This window comes from Vipera berus (assembly GCF_964194415.1).
Source record: "Vipera berus genome assembly, chromosome: 3".
Classification (NCBI taxonomy): Eukaryota; Metazoa; Chordata; class Lepidosauria; order Squamata; family Viperidae; genus Vipera; species Vipera berus.
Genome location: NC_138204.1, coordinates 134,649,064 through 134,665,487, shown reverse-complemented (window position 1 = coordinate 134,665,487; position 16,424 = coordinate 134,649,064). Strand labels below are relative to the sequence as shown.

At 37.6% G+C, this 16,424-nt stretch overlaps 1 protein-coding gene across 2 annotated transcripts in view; it reads left to right on the top strand.

The window, feature by feature from the left end:
• The window catches only part of CDH12 (cadherin 12), a gene marked incomplete at its 3' end in the record, with an annotated part of 162,084 nt that overhangs the window by 110,941 nt on the left and 34,719 nt on the right, over nt 1-16,424 (top strand). For both annotated transcript variants that reach the window (XM_081325119.1, XM_081325118.1), the window contains one exon: nt 11,785-11,972. In XM_081325119.1, the coding sequence (XP_081181245.1) occupies nt 11,785-11,972 (188 nt within the window). The remainder of the gene's footprint in view (nt 1-11,784; nt 11,973-16,424) is intronic.

Below are 16,424 nucleotides of genomic sequence, written 5' to 3'. Positions count from 1 at the left end.
TTGTGTTCAGGTAAGATGCCAAAGTTGTTCAAGGAATGGAAGCCTATTTGCTTGCTGCATTTTCTGACGGTATAAATTTAGGGACTTGTTTCTATATAAATGTAGCTTCCTCTGACCGAGTTCCTTGCCTATAAACAGGAGTAGCCAGATTACAAGAATGAGGTTTATGCAAGCAGGCGTGCAAAATTTCATTTGCACAAAGTCTATGGAAGTGGGTGGCTATAATAAATGTAATTAAATAATAAAATCAACACCATGATAGCCCTAATGCAATGAGTGAATTGCATCATATAGTTAGATTAATTAGTTTTAAAAGCCTTAACTGACATTAAACTTTTTTTTTCCTTTTGGATGCTAACAGAATCTATATGGACTATGTTTCTGATATTTCCTCCATAGCCTAAACAATTCTATTGTTTCTCTTAAGTATCACATTACAAGATAAGTACAACCTATGACTTATTCAGAGAATTCACAAAGAGGTCTATATTTTGCCTGATGCTTGATTTTGTGCAGTGCTCACAACTGCAGTGTTTTTTCTGCTCCCCAGTATTGCTAAGCCTAGGTCCACTTTGTTTCCAGCTTAATACATGCCAATATTTCCAAGAGCAAAAGAGAAAGAATTCTTGTAACATGCAACGCAAGTTATTTCTTTTACTTTTAAACCAACGAGTGATAAGTCCTATTTACACCCCCTGTGAATGAATCTTACAGCTCTGCATTTGTCAGTATAAAGCCATTCCTTATAAGTGATGTTTTTGCTGTCAAAAAAAGCCTGCCCTTCTGTTCTGCTCGGTGATAAAGTTTAAGATCTTTTCTCTCCATCACATAAAGAGTCACAAGAGCTGAAGTAGCCTTTGCCCTTTATTGGGAAGAAGGAAAAAATAAAAACTACAAACAGCAAACGCTGGGACAGAAAGATTACATCATTAAATTAAAAATTAACATGACCTCTAGCCATTTTCTAATTCAATGCTTTTACCAAAGTATATTGTGCTTTAGTGGAAAGGAAGGTAACAGGTTTTTGTTTTGTTTTGTTTTTAAGGAAGATTTCTGATATTGAACAAACCATAGTTTTAGCTGTACCAGTTCTCTGAGAGAGGACAAATTCCATCCATGCCAACAAATATACGTGATTTTGAGATTCAGTTCTAATGACCAAGTTCTTAATGTGCAAAAGCATGGAGATATGCATTCATTGCTTTCTTTTATCATAAAATCTGGTATTTGTTTAATATCCACTTTGTTTAATATTTTGTTTAAGATAGTTTAGGGTTGTAGTGACCTCCAAATCCTTCCTATTTATTCATATTCGTTTTTTATTATTTTTACAAATAATTCAACATATCTGACACATGTTGCTCCTTCTATTTTCCCCACAATGCACCCCTATGAGATGCAGAGAGAGGCGGGGAGGAGGGCAGATTTGTCCAAAGTTATCCACCTGGCTTTTATGGCTAAGGCATGATTTGAATTCAGAGTGTTCTGCTTTCTAGCTTGGTGCCTTAAGCACTAGACCAGTGATGGCGAACCTTTTAGAGACTGAGTGCCAAAACTGCAACCCAAAACGCACTTATATATCATCGGGTGCTGGGTGGGCGTGGCCCTTTGGGTGGGCGTGGCCCATTGTGTGGGCTTGGCTGCAGTGGTAACAGCAGACTGGGTGGGACTAAAAAGTTCAATCAATCAATTCCAACTTTGTGAGATCTTTTTTTCCCCGCAAGTTGAAATTGATTGATTGATTGAAACTTTTTTTCCCTTGCACGTGGCAGCTGAGGCCTAAAGCGAAAAGGTTTTATAAAACCCAGCTGAAGGCCTAGGACTGGGGCGACGGCACGTGTGCCCACAGAGAGGGCTCTGCATGCCACCTTTGGCACCCATGCCATAGGTTCGCCACCATGGCACTAGACCAAGCTAGTGTAGTGTTTTCTCTTTTGTTTTCTTTTGCAGTCCTCCCTTTTGGAGTCAAGAGAATCTTTAAACGTGCCAGTTCTCTAGTAGTATAGCAATATAGTGGATATAGTGATTAGCAATATTGTCTCATTCAGCAGCTTGTATCTTTATGGGAGAAATCTGGGAGAAAGACAAACATCTAACTATTATAAATGGGTGATTAAATTGTTGGATGCTCACATTATTATAACAGCATACAACTTTTTTTTAAAAAAAATTCCATTAGAAGGAAAGTATTCAATCAGCATCATCATAACTTTGAGTGGTTATAAGCCAAGAACACAGGAATCCAATGGGATAAGTAAAAGACTTTTCCAACATAATTCTGGGAATTATTTTCCCAAAACATTGGGGGTCATCAGGCTGCATAAGCTTGGTGTAAAATCAGAAAATGCAACAAACTGCATAAGGAACTGTCATATCCACCATTTTTTCAACCACATCTCAGCTTCAAATGGTCAAAGTTACCATTGCAAGGGTGCACAAGGGTGTTAGGGAAGGACAGGGAGGGTTGTGGAGGATGTGCAAGGATATGCAAGTGGATGGCATCGTATAAGCACAAAGGGCCTAGGACAGGGTGTGCAAAAGCGGGATACTTAGCCCATTGACTTGTGACCTTCTCTGCTGTTTTCCCCATTATTTTTCTTGCACTCCACCATCTCTTCCCCCTTGCCACCCAGAGCTCTCTGGTTCGGCCACTCTTCTGGCCTTCTCATCCTGCTACCCTACACTTGCTGTCCTGCTTCTGAGGCTTCCAAAACCTCAGAAGAAGTCATATGTAATTTGGATAACAGCCTTGGCAAAGAGAACTAATAAAGCCAGCAGCTTCCTTGCAAACAGCCAGACAAAGCATACCTTATCAATAATAGCAAGAAGTAAACAGCAAAGGCCATCGGGGTGGCTGGTGTTGTAAGTATGGGCAGACTGCCAAGTGCCCAAATTTTGACCATGTGAATGCAGGGGCACTGCAACAGGCAAGATTGGGCATAACTACTATTCTTTCAGTGCTGCTTTAACTTTGAACAGTTATTGAATGAATATTTGCAATCTGAAGACTATATTTTCATGTGGTGGGATTGCAATTAAAGTATAGTATAAACCATAGACCAGGAGACTGAATTCTTTTATTTTGATATTTACTAGAAGTAGTTATACAGTATTGAAGTCTTTTTTTTCCACATTCTTCAGTGTGAAATGGTATTATTTACTTGTTTAAGCAATAGAAGCCAAATAATTATATCTGACAAATTTTGCATTATAGAATCAAGCCAGTTAAATGGAGTGGATAATTCATATTTTATAGCATTTCAGTCCTTGCTTCTTTATTGCTTCTTATTGGGAGGAAAGAATGCAAAAGCAATTAGATATATAACACATAGCAGTGGGCTCCCATAGGAATACTTTAGTCTGAATATACTCACTATTTCATTTTAATACTAAATAGTATCTTACTGATATAATGCTCACAAAAGGTAAACCAATTACTAACAAAGCTAATTACACCTAGATTTCATTTGAATTGTCACACATCAAAAATCTCTAGTCAGATAACTTGAAAAATTGTCATGATTTTAATTAAAAATAAATAGAAATATCCAGCTTAATTGTTTGCATAAAAGAGAACTGAATGAAGAATGGAATGATTAGGGTTAAAACCACCCTCAATCTCTGCTAGAGGAGAGAAAAGATTTTAAGGCTTTTTCTTCCATGGCTCAAGTGGTTGGGTTAAATGATGGTTTACTTTATTCATTAATCTACGCATAGAATAAAATCAGTTGCTGTGAACTGGGACATATAGATAATCCTTGCTATTGGCGTGCGTGGGTGTGTGAGCACTTCCATTTCAACCAACCATCTGTGGTTAACAAATTCATGGATAATGAGACTTTTAAAAAAATGTATTTTATACATGTGAAAAACCCCATCCATTATTTTGTGCATACCTATTCCAAACATTCTCCGTTAGGTAGAATGGCACACAAGAACCACACCTGCATGAAATCTTCAACTGTGAATAACAAGTTCTGACCTGCATTTAGCAACTGCCAATGTGCAAAAATTCAAATGATGGAATGAAGAATCATGAGGGCCACATATTTTCAATATTAGAGGCCCAGAATCTTTTATGCTTTCAGTAACATAAAATCACAAAGCAGTCATTTATTTACTTTCTTTCTTTAGGGAAGCCATTGCATATTGTCTCCCCAAAGATGTCACTGGGAAGAATAGTAAAAAGTGAGGCTGTGGTGAGATCCACATTCAAAGGAAATAAAGTTATTCAAAATGAGAGAAACACATCACACCTATGAGTAACTCTGTAAAGAAGCTGCACAGTTTCATGTACTCATGGGACAGTAGCTGTGCAGCCCCAGGAAAATGCATGTTTAACTGAGGGATGTTGCAGAGCTGTGATGGGTGTACCCATCTGTACTCCAAATTGCCTTCTCCACTTTGAATCAGGAACTCTGCACAGTGCTAGTAGAATGATACCATGAGCGTCATTTTCCTCTTTTGTAAGAGTTTCCCAAAACACAATGATAAACCTACCTACAAAAATAAATAAATAAATAAATAAATAAAATCTCTGCTTTGAATAGAAGCTGCTGAGATTTTTTTCCCATTCATATTTTTCCCCCTTTTATGTACAAAATGTCCACCATTCGTAAGACACTAGCAAGAAATATCAGTAAAAATTAGATTCCCCACTTAATGCCAAATAGTTATCTAAGGCAGGTGTCCCCATCCTGTGGTCCATGGGCCAGTACCGGGCCATGGCATGCCAGCAACTTGTCTGCACAAACAAGCTGTAATGTATTGGGCTTGCTTTGTTAAGGGAACACCATGTGGTAATTGCTGGAAGGCTGTTTGAGCAGGGAAGCTAGCTAACGGCTCCCAGCTCCTCAGACATCCCATCTCCAGTGCTGCTATTGGTTGCCCCTAGGGCGGCAATAGGTTGCTTCAAACCTATTGGCCGCCGCCTAGGGGCCAGGGTATAAATTGCTGCATCTGCAGCCCTGTTCTCCAGTTCAGATCCTGCAAGCAATAAACCACGAGCTTTGCTGAACTCACTCGCCTCATCTTCATTCCTGCGCAACGAACACAAGCAAAGCCCCATCTGTGGGATGCAGGCAGCACACAAAACCACACACCCTCCAGTCCGTGGAAAAACCTCTCTCCACAGAACCAGTCCCTTGTGCCCAAAAGGTTGGTGACCTCTAATCTAGGGAGCAAAGCTTCCTTAATGATCTCCATGGACAGGACATCTTAATGTTTTAATCATTCTTCAGTGCCTTGAATTTAAGAGTTTATATTAAGAATTCAAGATAAGATGCTAATCGTACCTGTTGGAACATTTCAAGCAAGGAGGGGAAAAGGTATTTAAATTGAGAAGCCTCAGACAAATAAGAGTGCTGATGGTATGATTGCTCCGAACTCATTACAGCCCATAACTATTCAAAGGAAAAGTACAATCAGTAATAATTTTATGACATTTACTGGCACCTTCTTTAATACCCCTCCCAGCTTTATATGAATTTGGAATGAGCCATAATCTTTAATGAAACCCTTAATGATGAACTTACATTTACATTTATTTTTATTTATAGAAGCTCAGCAGAGCATCACAAGGCAGCTTTAACAATTCATAACACATTAGAAAAAACACAATTCCAATTAAGAATTTAGTAAATAATGCCAGCAAACAATAAGCCTAAACCAAATGCAAACAGTGAAATCAAATTACAAACCAGTGTAATTTCATGAACACTTGGTTGTGTGAATCAGCTCTGATGTATCAAGTCAGTGGACAGTTGTGGGGGGGGGCAGTGTTGTACTCAAAGCTCCCATAATATCTGTGAATTCAATTATATTGTAAACATTAAATGTTTCACAGGGGAAGTAAGTAAAGCAGTGAACTTAATACAATGTGACGTTTTCTGATAGTCACTGTTGCCATTTGGGTAACTTCAGCTGAGCAAAGGCAATTTGTTCATGTGTACATTACAGCGTGTTCCCTTTAAATAAATCAAGATTGTGTGGCATTTGGAATCAGCTTGCCCTTTGCAGGAGTCTCGCACTGACTCCTACCTATGTGACCATTCTTTTGAATCTAAAATTTACAGGATTATTCTATTTCCATTATTATCCCTTTAGAAATAATACCAAGTAAAAAAGTACACCCCCCCCCGTAGTTTTTCTTCCCATGCTTCTGTATATCTCCCTCATATTTCACACTGCTAACCAAGACAGCACAAAACTCGATAAAATGTGAAAGTCCTGCCTAGGAACATATTTTATACTGTCAAGTTTCAAAAGTTTTACAGCAGACTTAGATAAATTACATTCTGCCATGTTAAATGTATGATGATGGATTATTTGGGAGCTTAGGGGAAAACAACAACAACAACAACAACCCAGTATCTAGAAAAGTGATTTTCTGGCTCCTGCAGCCACCATCAGCTTGCCATCACCAGCTACCTTTTTCTATGAACCATCTAAGTTGAGTTTCTAAGTTGAGTGGCCATCTAAGTTTCCCACTGTTCTGTTCCAGCTCCCTTTTTCAAGGTAGATCTCAGATCCCCTTTCTGGACTTTGTTATTCTCATCCACCAGAGTTCCATTCTTCCTTTCCATTTGTCTTCATTTCTCTTTTCTCTTTCCAGCCCAATATTTTCCCATATCAGAAACATACATTCTTTATGTTTAATGCCTGCAACCCCATCTAACAAAACACATTTTCTCTCCTCCAGCTCACTTTTTTTTACCACCCAAAATTCAGTATCTCCATTCTTGGAACAAACAATTGATTTAGGAAACTCTTCCTTCCTTCCTTCCTTCCTTCCTTCCTTCCTTCCTTCCTTCCTTCCTTCCTTCCTTCTTGTTTTATTGTGTTTTGAAACTACTATTTGTCCATATCAGAACTGAACACAAGTCACTGATAGACCGTATGTAGGCCTGCAAAAGCAAGATAGGCTGTGAGATCCTTGATACGTAATAGTATGGCTGATATGTAGCGTTCAGTTGGTAGGTCACCAGTATGGATGAATGAATCCATCAAGTTCAAGTTTCAGTTCTCATTTTTAACCTTACATTTATTCTGTCTCACTTCAGAATCCATTTACGCGTTTTACTAAACCCACTGTGAAAATTGTACATATTTTTCTCAATCTGCGTATTTTGATTCATTTTCTATTATGCACACAAATGTGTGTTTTCTGTCCACATTTTTCCTAATACATTTGTTCCTTTTTAAACCATTTTTAATATAATATATGGCTCTTTTATAAAACTAAGTATTCCCTCATTTGGACAAGTACGATATGGAAAGATAATTCAGTGATTCACTGAAATCAATGGGACCCTGCTGATTTCAGTGCATTTACTTTGTGCATGACTTCATTTAGATACAGGCCAATAACTCTGAACAGAAAAAGAGAAATAGCCGTACAAGGCTGTCAGAAAAATGGCATGCATCTTAATTCTTTCTTCTTATACAGTCCTCCTTCCCTGTAATTAGTCAAAGGAAATGGCAAAGTGAATCTAACATTTTATCCTTTGGTTGTTTGTTTTCGTTATTTCCCCTAACAGTATGCTGCCAAGGTAAGATCCATTAAGATGTTCCATATGCTACTAAGGTACTATTACTGGTGGATGGTGACAGTATAATTACACAGTAAGTCATCAGAACTATGAGTTTGGCAGGAGTTGAAGAATCCATCAGAATTTCAGATTAATTTGAATGACCTCAGTTTTCATTGTTGTTAAATTTCTGGAAAACACTCGAATGTCAGATGGTTAGAAACAGGCTCTTGCAGCACAAACTGCTTGAAAGAAGCGGTGTGCAACTTCGTTGATGTGAGTCATGATAGAGAGCGAGCCAGGTCTCTTTGTTTTTAAGACAGAAACCTCTTCCTTAATGCTCTGCAGTTCTCTAAAAGAAATTGGAGAGAAAGAAGTAGAAATACCCCAGTAGGTTATATCCCTTTGAAGATGGAGGTATATGTGTACTCATTAATGAAGAGTAGAAAAGTAATCTACAGTATCTATGTGACCCATTTGCCAGGGTTTCTGAGAGGGGTTTGGTTCAACTTTCAACATCAGCTTTATTGTATTTTCTCTATTAAAGGCTGCATCATATATCTACAGAATGTTGGAAGGGAAGTATAATCGTGACCCTTATTCATATGACAATTTATACACTGGTATAATCCTAGTTCAAAATTGCACATAAATCATCTCCTTCTCCTGCTGAAGTCATGGCCATATAGGATTATTATTATAATACTTTAAATCAGCTTATTGCTAGTCAGGTTTTTAACCACTTGAATTATGGCAAGAGAAGTGTGGATTGTAAAATGACAGCACATTCAGTTAAAACATATTGATTTTGCAGTTTGCTCCAGAGCATTAGCTGTATCTAAAACTCCTGAATTATCACTACCATAATGTGTCTGGAATGATTCTGTCTGCATTTTTTTCTGTTTAATTGTAATGTATAAGGCATGCTCTTATTACCTCAAGGAAGTGGAAACTCTTTCCTGCATCTTCCAATGGTGTTCCCTTACAGATAGTCCTCAATTAAGTACTCTTCGGGATTGGTAACTCTGCTATTAAACACTGTGGTTGCTAAGTGGGAAATCACATGACCACAACTATGCCTTCCTGTGAAAAGAGACAAAACTAGTTAATTTCATACCTTTGACTTCTGTTTGTGTCCTAAGTACTCCTCCACCCTTTGTAATGTTTAAATGCCTGCTTACTGCCTTGTACACATTGAATGCAAGTGATTTTGTAGGCAGTCTTTCCTTCGCTTGATTGTTTCCTGATTGCATTTGCTTTCAATATGTAAAAGAGTCTATTAAGAGCCTTGGTGGAGCAGTGGGCTAATGCCTCCTTAAGTAACACCAGCTGCCTGCAATTAGTGCAGGTTCGCATCCCACCAGGCTCAAGGTTGACTCAGCCTTCCATCCTTCCGAGGTAGGTAAAATGAGGACCCAGATTGTTGGGGGCAATTAAGCTGACTTTGTAATAATGCCGCTTGGGGTGTGTGTGAAAGCCCTAATAAGCAGGCATATACATAGAATGAAGGCTACTGCTAAGCTTGTAAGCCGCCCTGAGTCTTTGGAGAAGGGCGGGATATAAATGGAATTAAAATTAAAAAATTAAAATTAAAATTAAAAGAACAAAGAGCTTACTCTCTTGAAATCTCTTTCTCTCCAATCTCTCTACTCTGTGAGGGGTGGGATGGGGAAAAGCAAGCTGTTTCTGTAAGTAATCTCTGCTTTACATGATCATTCCTTTCTTCTACCCCAACCCCAAAAAGCAGATAGATTGGAGAGGTATTTTAAGAGAGTAAACTGTTTATTTTTCTACACATCAAGAGCAATGTGATTATGCTGATTTCTGGAAAAGATCAGACAAAAGAAAGATAGTGTGCAAAAATTCCTTGTTTTTTTCTCTCCCCCAAACCCAATCCCCAGAGTAGAAAGACTGGAGAAAAGAAATTTCAAGAGAGTATATTCAGCTGTTTGTGTAGTGCACCTGCAGCTGCCAGCCCTGGGCTACCAGCACAATCACATTCTTTTTGATTTGTAGAAGAACACATAGCTTATTTGCTTGCAAACACTTTCTAATGCATACTGACTGTAATGATAATCACCTGATTGGAGAATATTGTGAAGGTTGTAAATTATTATAAATGGATTGTAAAGCAGGTTTTTGTCAATACCGTCATAACAGTGAATGATTGTTGAACAAATGGTGGATAAGCAAGGACAACCTGTATACAATAACCTGAAGTGCACTTTGCTCTCCCCAGTTATTTCCAAATTTGGGGCTCATATGATACAGGTAAATTTTATGTTCATTATTCTTTAAGGCATATTAACTTTTAAGTCTTTGAGATGTCAAATGCCAATACTAAGCCATGCAGCTACACAAACTTACATTTAGATGTACTATTCCATTTTTTATAACACTTAGGGAGATAATAGATTTGCTATTGAAATTTGTTTTCTTTTTTCTTATTTGTAATGCTGGTCAAAGATCATAATTTCAATTTTGGTATATAAATCTGGATTTCACTTATGCAATTCAACAACAATAAGAAAATCAGCCTTATCTGCAGCGTCCAAAGAATATGCTTCCTCCTCCAGCTGGCAGGAATCACTTAATTGCCTACAGCCTAGGACTGCCAGCATGCACACTGACCTTTGTTGTGGGGACCCAGTAAGAAATTGCCTCACCTAATGACAGTGAGATCCAGTTAACAGTGGCAACCACAACCCCCCAGGGATTGCCATCAGTAGCAATGCAGTTGTGCTTTATGGCTATTGGGAGAAAATTGGAAGAGGAAGGACTATTATGTATGTTCAACAGCTTGACTTACTTGTTAAGTAATAAAGGCAGAACATGCAAGCCTCTTGGCCATTTTTTTTTAGCAGACTGCAATCCTCTTGAAGGGTTTGCATAGTTTTATTTCATATTTCACCAAGTATTGAAAATATAATGGTACTGATGTACAATAGTAAAAAAAGAAATATTTCATCAGTCTAATATTTTATATTCTCAAAATAATCAGTTTTATGTGTCTGGAACTTGATTTCTCTTTTCATATATGCCCAGAGTAATTTTAGAATTGAATGGCTAAAAAAACAAAACAGAATAAAATAAAATAACATCGTAAAGCAAAGTAAAGTAAAGTAAAGTAAAGTAAAATATGGGTTGCCAGACTTAGAAAACTTATCTGTCTTGAGACTTTGGTACTTTTTATCAGGCACAGGTAACCTCAGTCATATTTACTCAGAACTTAATGTATAAATGCATAACTTGAAACTCCATCTTCAGCCCACCAGTCATTTGTTTTTTTGTGTGACAGAAGACCACCCTCAGACCACTTTTGCTGGAACTAGAGCAGAGTATGTCATGATTCGGTGCAGCTTTTCCCCCCAAGAGTTTGGACACCATAATCCGTACAGTTCCACAGGAATATCAGCAGCAGATTGCCAGAATTCCCAGCAGCCACTGGGAAAAGAGAAAGAGTTGTTTTCCAACCTGGATTTAAAAATAGCTATAAATGTTTTTTTGTTCTGGTGCTGATTTATTTTGGAAAACTAACATAGCCATTTCCCCCTCCCCTTCCATTAAAAGACCATTCACCAAGGGACGCTCTACTCAACCAAGCTTTGTTTTTGAATAAAGTCATTTGTGATCTTTCACACATCCAAAGTTGCTAATGGCAGCTTATTTTCCCATGGGCAGATGGTCCTGATTGGGAGGGGGAAAGACAATAGGGATTCTGCTGGTGCTGCCTGGAAACTATCCCATGTTACGGTATGTGCAACACATGGCTCCTGCATTTGAAAATAAAGCTGGCATTCTTTTCTCTCAACTCAAGGATGGGAGGAAAACACATTACCATATATGCATACGAGAGAGAGAGAGAGAGAGAGAGAGAGAGAGAGAGAGAGAGAGAGAGAGAGAGAGAGAGAGAGAGAGAGAGAGAGAGAGAGAGAGAGAGAGAGAGAGAGAGAGAGAGAGAGAGAGAGAGAGAGAGAGTCCTTAATGTTTATCTCTACTTATTGCTAATTGAAGAAGATTTCTGTTCTCAGAATGTGTGATATTGGCATATGGTAGTGTGCTAATGTTTTGTGTAAGAATTTGAGATTTGCTAGCTCTCATATAAAGAGGAAGATTTCTATCTGTGTTAATATAAGAATTATATAGTCCATTCACATAGTATGCTGTGTTGATAATGATAATGTAGGATGCATTTGTTTTCTGATAAATCCTTTATAAATGGTCAACAGATGATTAAATTGTCACTTCATCTTAGGTATCTTCCACCTGAAAGTACCAGAGTCATCTCTTGTTGGTTCAGCTGTTGGAAGAATCAGAGCAGTGGATCCTGATTTTGGGAAAAATGCTGAAATTGAATATACCATTGTTCCAGGAGACGGGGGAAACTTATTTGACATTAGCACAGATGAGAACACACAAGAAGGAATCATCAAACTGAAAAAGGTATTTAGCAAAGATACAGGATAACTGTCTGTCTCAATTTAATATACTCAGATAAACTGATAAGACATCGGACTTACCGGCATATGTGACTGGATCAGAAATGACCCCAAAGTATGCTTTACATGTTCATATTTAGTCATAATTATGATTTTTGTCCAAGAGCAAACTTTTTTAAAGTTTGGCATGAAAACTGATTCACAGCACTTTGTAATTTCATTCAAGATGGGTAAGTATGCTTGTACTCTTCTGAAAATGTCAGGCTATCAAATGGTACTTCAAATCATGGTTTCAAATCCTGGCTTCTTTAGATAGAGATTGACCCAGTTCAAATGAAATGGAAGACCATGACTAAGGCTTGTTATACAATCTAAATTTAGTCAGCAAATGTTTTGTTTGCGGATTTTTGCTCTGTTTCTTTGTTTCTTTCATTGCACAAAGAGCATTTATATTTTTAAAGACTTGCTAGTTATGCTGAAGCACTGAATGATGTGATCCTACTATAGCATCATATCACAAACCTTTTCCTTTACAATCAAAACACTTTGAAGCTGCAAACTCAAGTTTATCAGAACAAGAAAATGAAATAAAAAATATTAGGGGCATTAGATTTTATATGTCTGAAACCTTCAGAAGCAGATTTTTCTAATTGCAGCTTGTTGTAGCATAAATTCAGGCAGCTGAACCCATGCATAACCAAAATCTAAGGCTAATCTGAATTATTGCTACATAGTTGGCTTAGTTGTGCAGCAACTTAAATAAACTTTCAGTTCTCTGTAAATCTGTGAAAAATAATTGCACCCTGGGGCTCATTTGGAGGTAGTTTATAAAAGTAAATGTGAGGGGTTTAGATTGTTGAGAGAAAAATCTTCATCAGGGTCCATTCCAAGCTGGGAATAAACAAAAAGAAGACTGCTTTAGAAAGAAGGTTGTAGTTTATTGAAGAGGAGAGCCAGACAGAAAGATGGCTCTGGAAAAACTTACCACATGTAGCAGGGAGTGGTGGGTTTTTATACCTTCTGGGGCTCTTGAGGTTGTTTCCTGTTCCTGTTTGAGGCTTTGTATTTCCTGAGTCATGTACTTTGACCTGAGTCTGAGTGTGCCCTTTTGGTACTGGTGGGTTAATCCTGTTACATCTCTTGTCCTTAGAATTTGAGTGGGGGTATGTAGATTTTAGGTGTCTTTGTCTTCCTAAGGACTCCAACCTTACTGAATGGATTATTCCATCTGCATTTCTAAAAACTGCCCTCTGCCTAGTTTCTGCTTGGAGAAGAGCTGGGGCTGGTTTCTTTTTTTTTAGAACTTGTCCATTATTCTTTGGGGAAATATATTCTGCCTTTTTAATATTTCCTAAAATATTTCTTTCTCTGGATTCTTCCCACAAGATGAAGAAAGGCACTGATATTAAACAGCTTTCCTATGCTGCCCCCATATAGCTGCAATATTCATCTCTCCACTGGGGAAGAAAAGATTGAAAACGTTACATTTTCTACTGACAATATTTCATCAGATTTGGTTCAACCACTCCTGCTTATGTTTGCACATTAGTCAGCCATTATGTTTCCATGTGCATGAGTGAGTCCTTAGTCTGCTTCTAATTTTCCATAAAATCTGCTTGGAATTTCTCTTTTGATCTCAGTGTTGTTGTTGTTGTTGTTTTTTATCTTCATCTAATCCTTAGCTATTAGCAATTTAGTATTTGTCACCAGCAAAGTCTATCTGAAGCCAGATTCACAAAATCAAGTAGCAATTCAATTCAGATCATCAGTACTGTCTTGTAACTAATCTCCTCTAGCTGTTAAATTAAATAATATGAATGGATATAATATATATATATAAAACCAATGGGAGAATTTGCAGAAGAAAGGTATTTTTTTTATCTCTGGTGGACAAATGAGAAAGCTAAAAAATGTTGAGAGCAGATATGTATTTTGATCCATAAAATTTTAAAAGTGAATGTACAATTGAAACCAAAGACTTTTCTTTTAGATTTTAATGATAAACGAATGGAAACACCTTATGGAAATTTTCTTATGTATGTGATAACATCAGCAAGATTTTTATATGCACAAAGATAGAAGGATGTTTGTAGTGTATACTGTTAAGCACACACGGAAATGCCAGCGCAGCAGGGGGCTGGACAGCTCCAGGCTATAACCGTTTTGGCGGGAAAGCCTGAATAGAGCGAGTCGTTGACAGCCCCAGGCATTGTCAGCTCTGGCGGGAAGCCAGGGTTTAAATCCATTGGCCACCTGCACTGGCAGGAAGCCCAGGTTCAAATCTATTGGTCACCATTAACCTGGGCAGGTATAAGAGACGCCAGGTAAACCCTTTTGCCCCAGCTTCATTCACGATCCAAATAAAGAAGTATTACCCAGCTCAAGTGTCCGTCTCTCTGTGTGACCACGCGACATTGCAATGTTCAAATACCTACAATGGACCAAATAGATGGTGAAGCTGATGGAACTGGCAGAGATGGCAAAATTGACCACTTTGTTTAAAGAAAATACCTTGAATGATTTTGTTTCTATTTAGAAATAACTTTTGGATTTTTTGAGAGAACAGCAATAATAATATAAGACATATACTGCTTCATAGTGCTTTACAGCCCTCTCTAAGCAGTTTACAGAGTCAGCATATTGCCCCCCCCAACAATCTGGGTCCTCATGTTACTGATCTTGTAAGGATGGAAGGCTGAATCAACCTTGAGCCAGTGAGAACCAAACTGCTGACAGTCGGCAGAATCAGCTTAGAATACTGCATTCTAACCAATGCACCACCATGGGTCTTACTGTACCACCACAACTCTGGAGAACTGAAAAAAGTTAAATGTGGATTTGTGGATTTCATTGTTAGAAGTTAATGGGATTATAGAAATAATATAGACTTACATTAGCCTTAAAGTAAGATTTTGATTTGTTTTTTTAATTCATATCTGTAACATAGAAAGTTGGAAGTCGTTTTTCTTTTTCCTTTATTTTTCCTTTCCTATGTATTTCACATACACACACACTGTGTGTGTGTATGTGAGTGTATGCATGTGTATGTGTGTGTGTACGTGTATATGGATTTCTGTAATACTTATATTTTATACTGCTATTCTAAGTACAGTATATGTTATCCAGATTGCTAATTTTATTTTTTTCTTGTTGTATATGTGTAGCCTGAGTAACCTTTTGGTATATTTGGTTTCAGATTGTCTTTTAGCCATTTTTTTTGTCTGTATGTACTTTCCTTAACTATCTTGGCATTGTCAATTTAGTTTTGGATATTTTGAATATTTGAATACCAATTCTCTTGGGCAGGTTAATGACTTCAGTAAAGTTAAATAAGATGTATTCCAGTACTTGTTATTAATGTATGCTTCAATGCATGTCAAAACCTTTTGTATTGCCTAAGGGGAAAATGATAATAAATTTGTTGACTGGAAGAATATGTATTAGATTCTATTTCTAATTTTTTCCAATTACTTTTGTAACACATAATTTATGGGGAAAGGGCAGAGTAGATACATGTAGTTCATCTTATATCTCAAAATACAGTTGCTAACTCCTTCACTTTAAAAACAGGCTACAACCTTGTTATTTCCTAACAATGTCTAGTACCTTGCTGATAATCTTATGTCTTCTGCTGCCACATAGTGGTTTGTATAAAAATAGCAGCCAAATAAAACTAAGCAAGTATGTTAGCATTATAGCTGAAAAGTGTTTGTGTGGTCTCTAGCAGAGCAATTTTATTATTTATTTAGGAGATTCGAATTTGGAATAATTAAAAATACTTGATGTTCTGTCAGCTGCAGCCCACAAGTTTAGGAATATGAATGGAGAAACGTTTGTGGATGCTTTTGTTATTTCTATCTATTGTAAATAAATAAACCAGCTGAATGTAGCAGGAATAGTAGCTGTTCAGGAAAGGAGTGAATAGTTTTCAGAGCCTCAGATTCTCCTATCCTAACATCAGAAAGAATAAGCCTTAGAGGCTGATAAGAAATACTAAAGAGAATCACAGAGATAACTTTGCAGATCATGTGCAAAACACAAAGTCTGGGGGGGAGAGAAGGCTTTAGAAAGAAACTACAATATCAAGTGGTCCACCTTGATAGTCTTTGAAGGGAAGGGCAAAGGCTTTCTAATTTCTGTTACTGTAGCTCAGTGTTTCTCAACCCTGACAACTTTAAAATCTGATTATGCTGGAGAGCATCAAATGCAGTATCTCAAGCGATTACTGCTTGTACAAAGGCCATTATGTATTAAGAAAGAAATGCCAGTGGAAACATTCAACTGAAAAACATCAACTTAAAAATAACATGCAGGATTTTGATTGATGCTGGATTCATTCCAGTAGCCAAATCATAGATAGATAGCCTAGAGCAGAGGTGTCAAACTGTCGGCCCACAGGCCGGATGCGTCATCTGGAAGCTGCGCCCACCCCATTGCCGGCAATGGCAAAACAGTC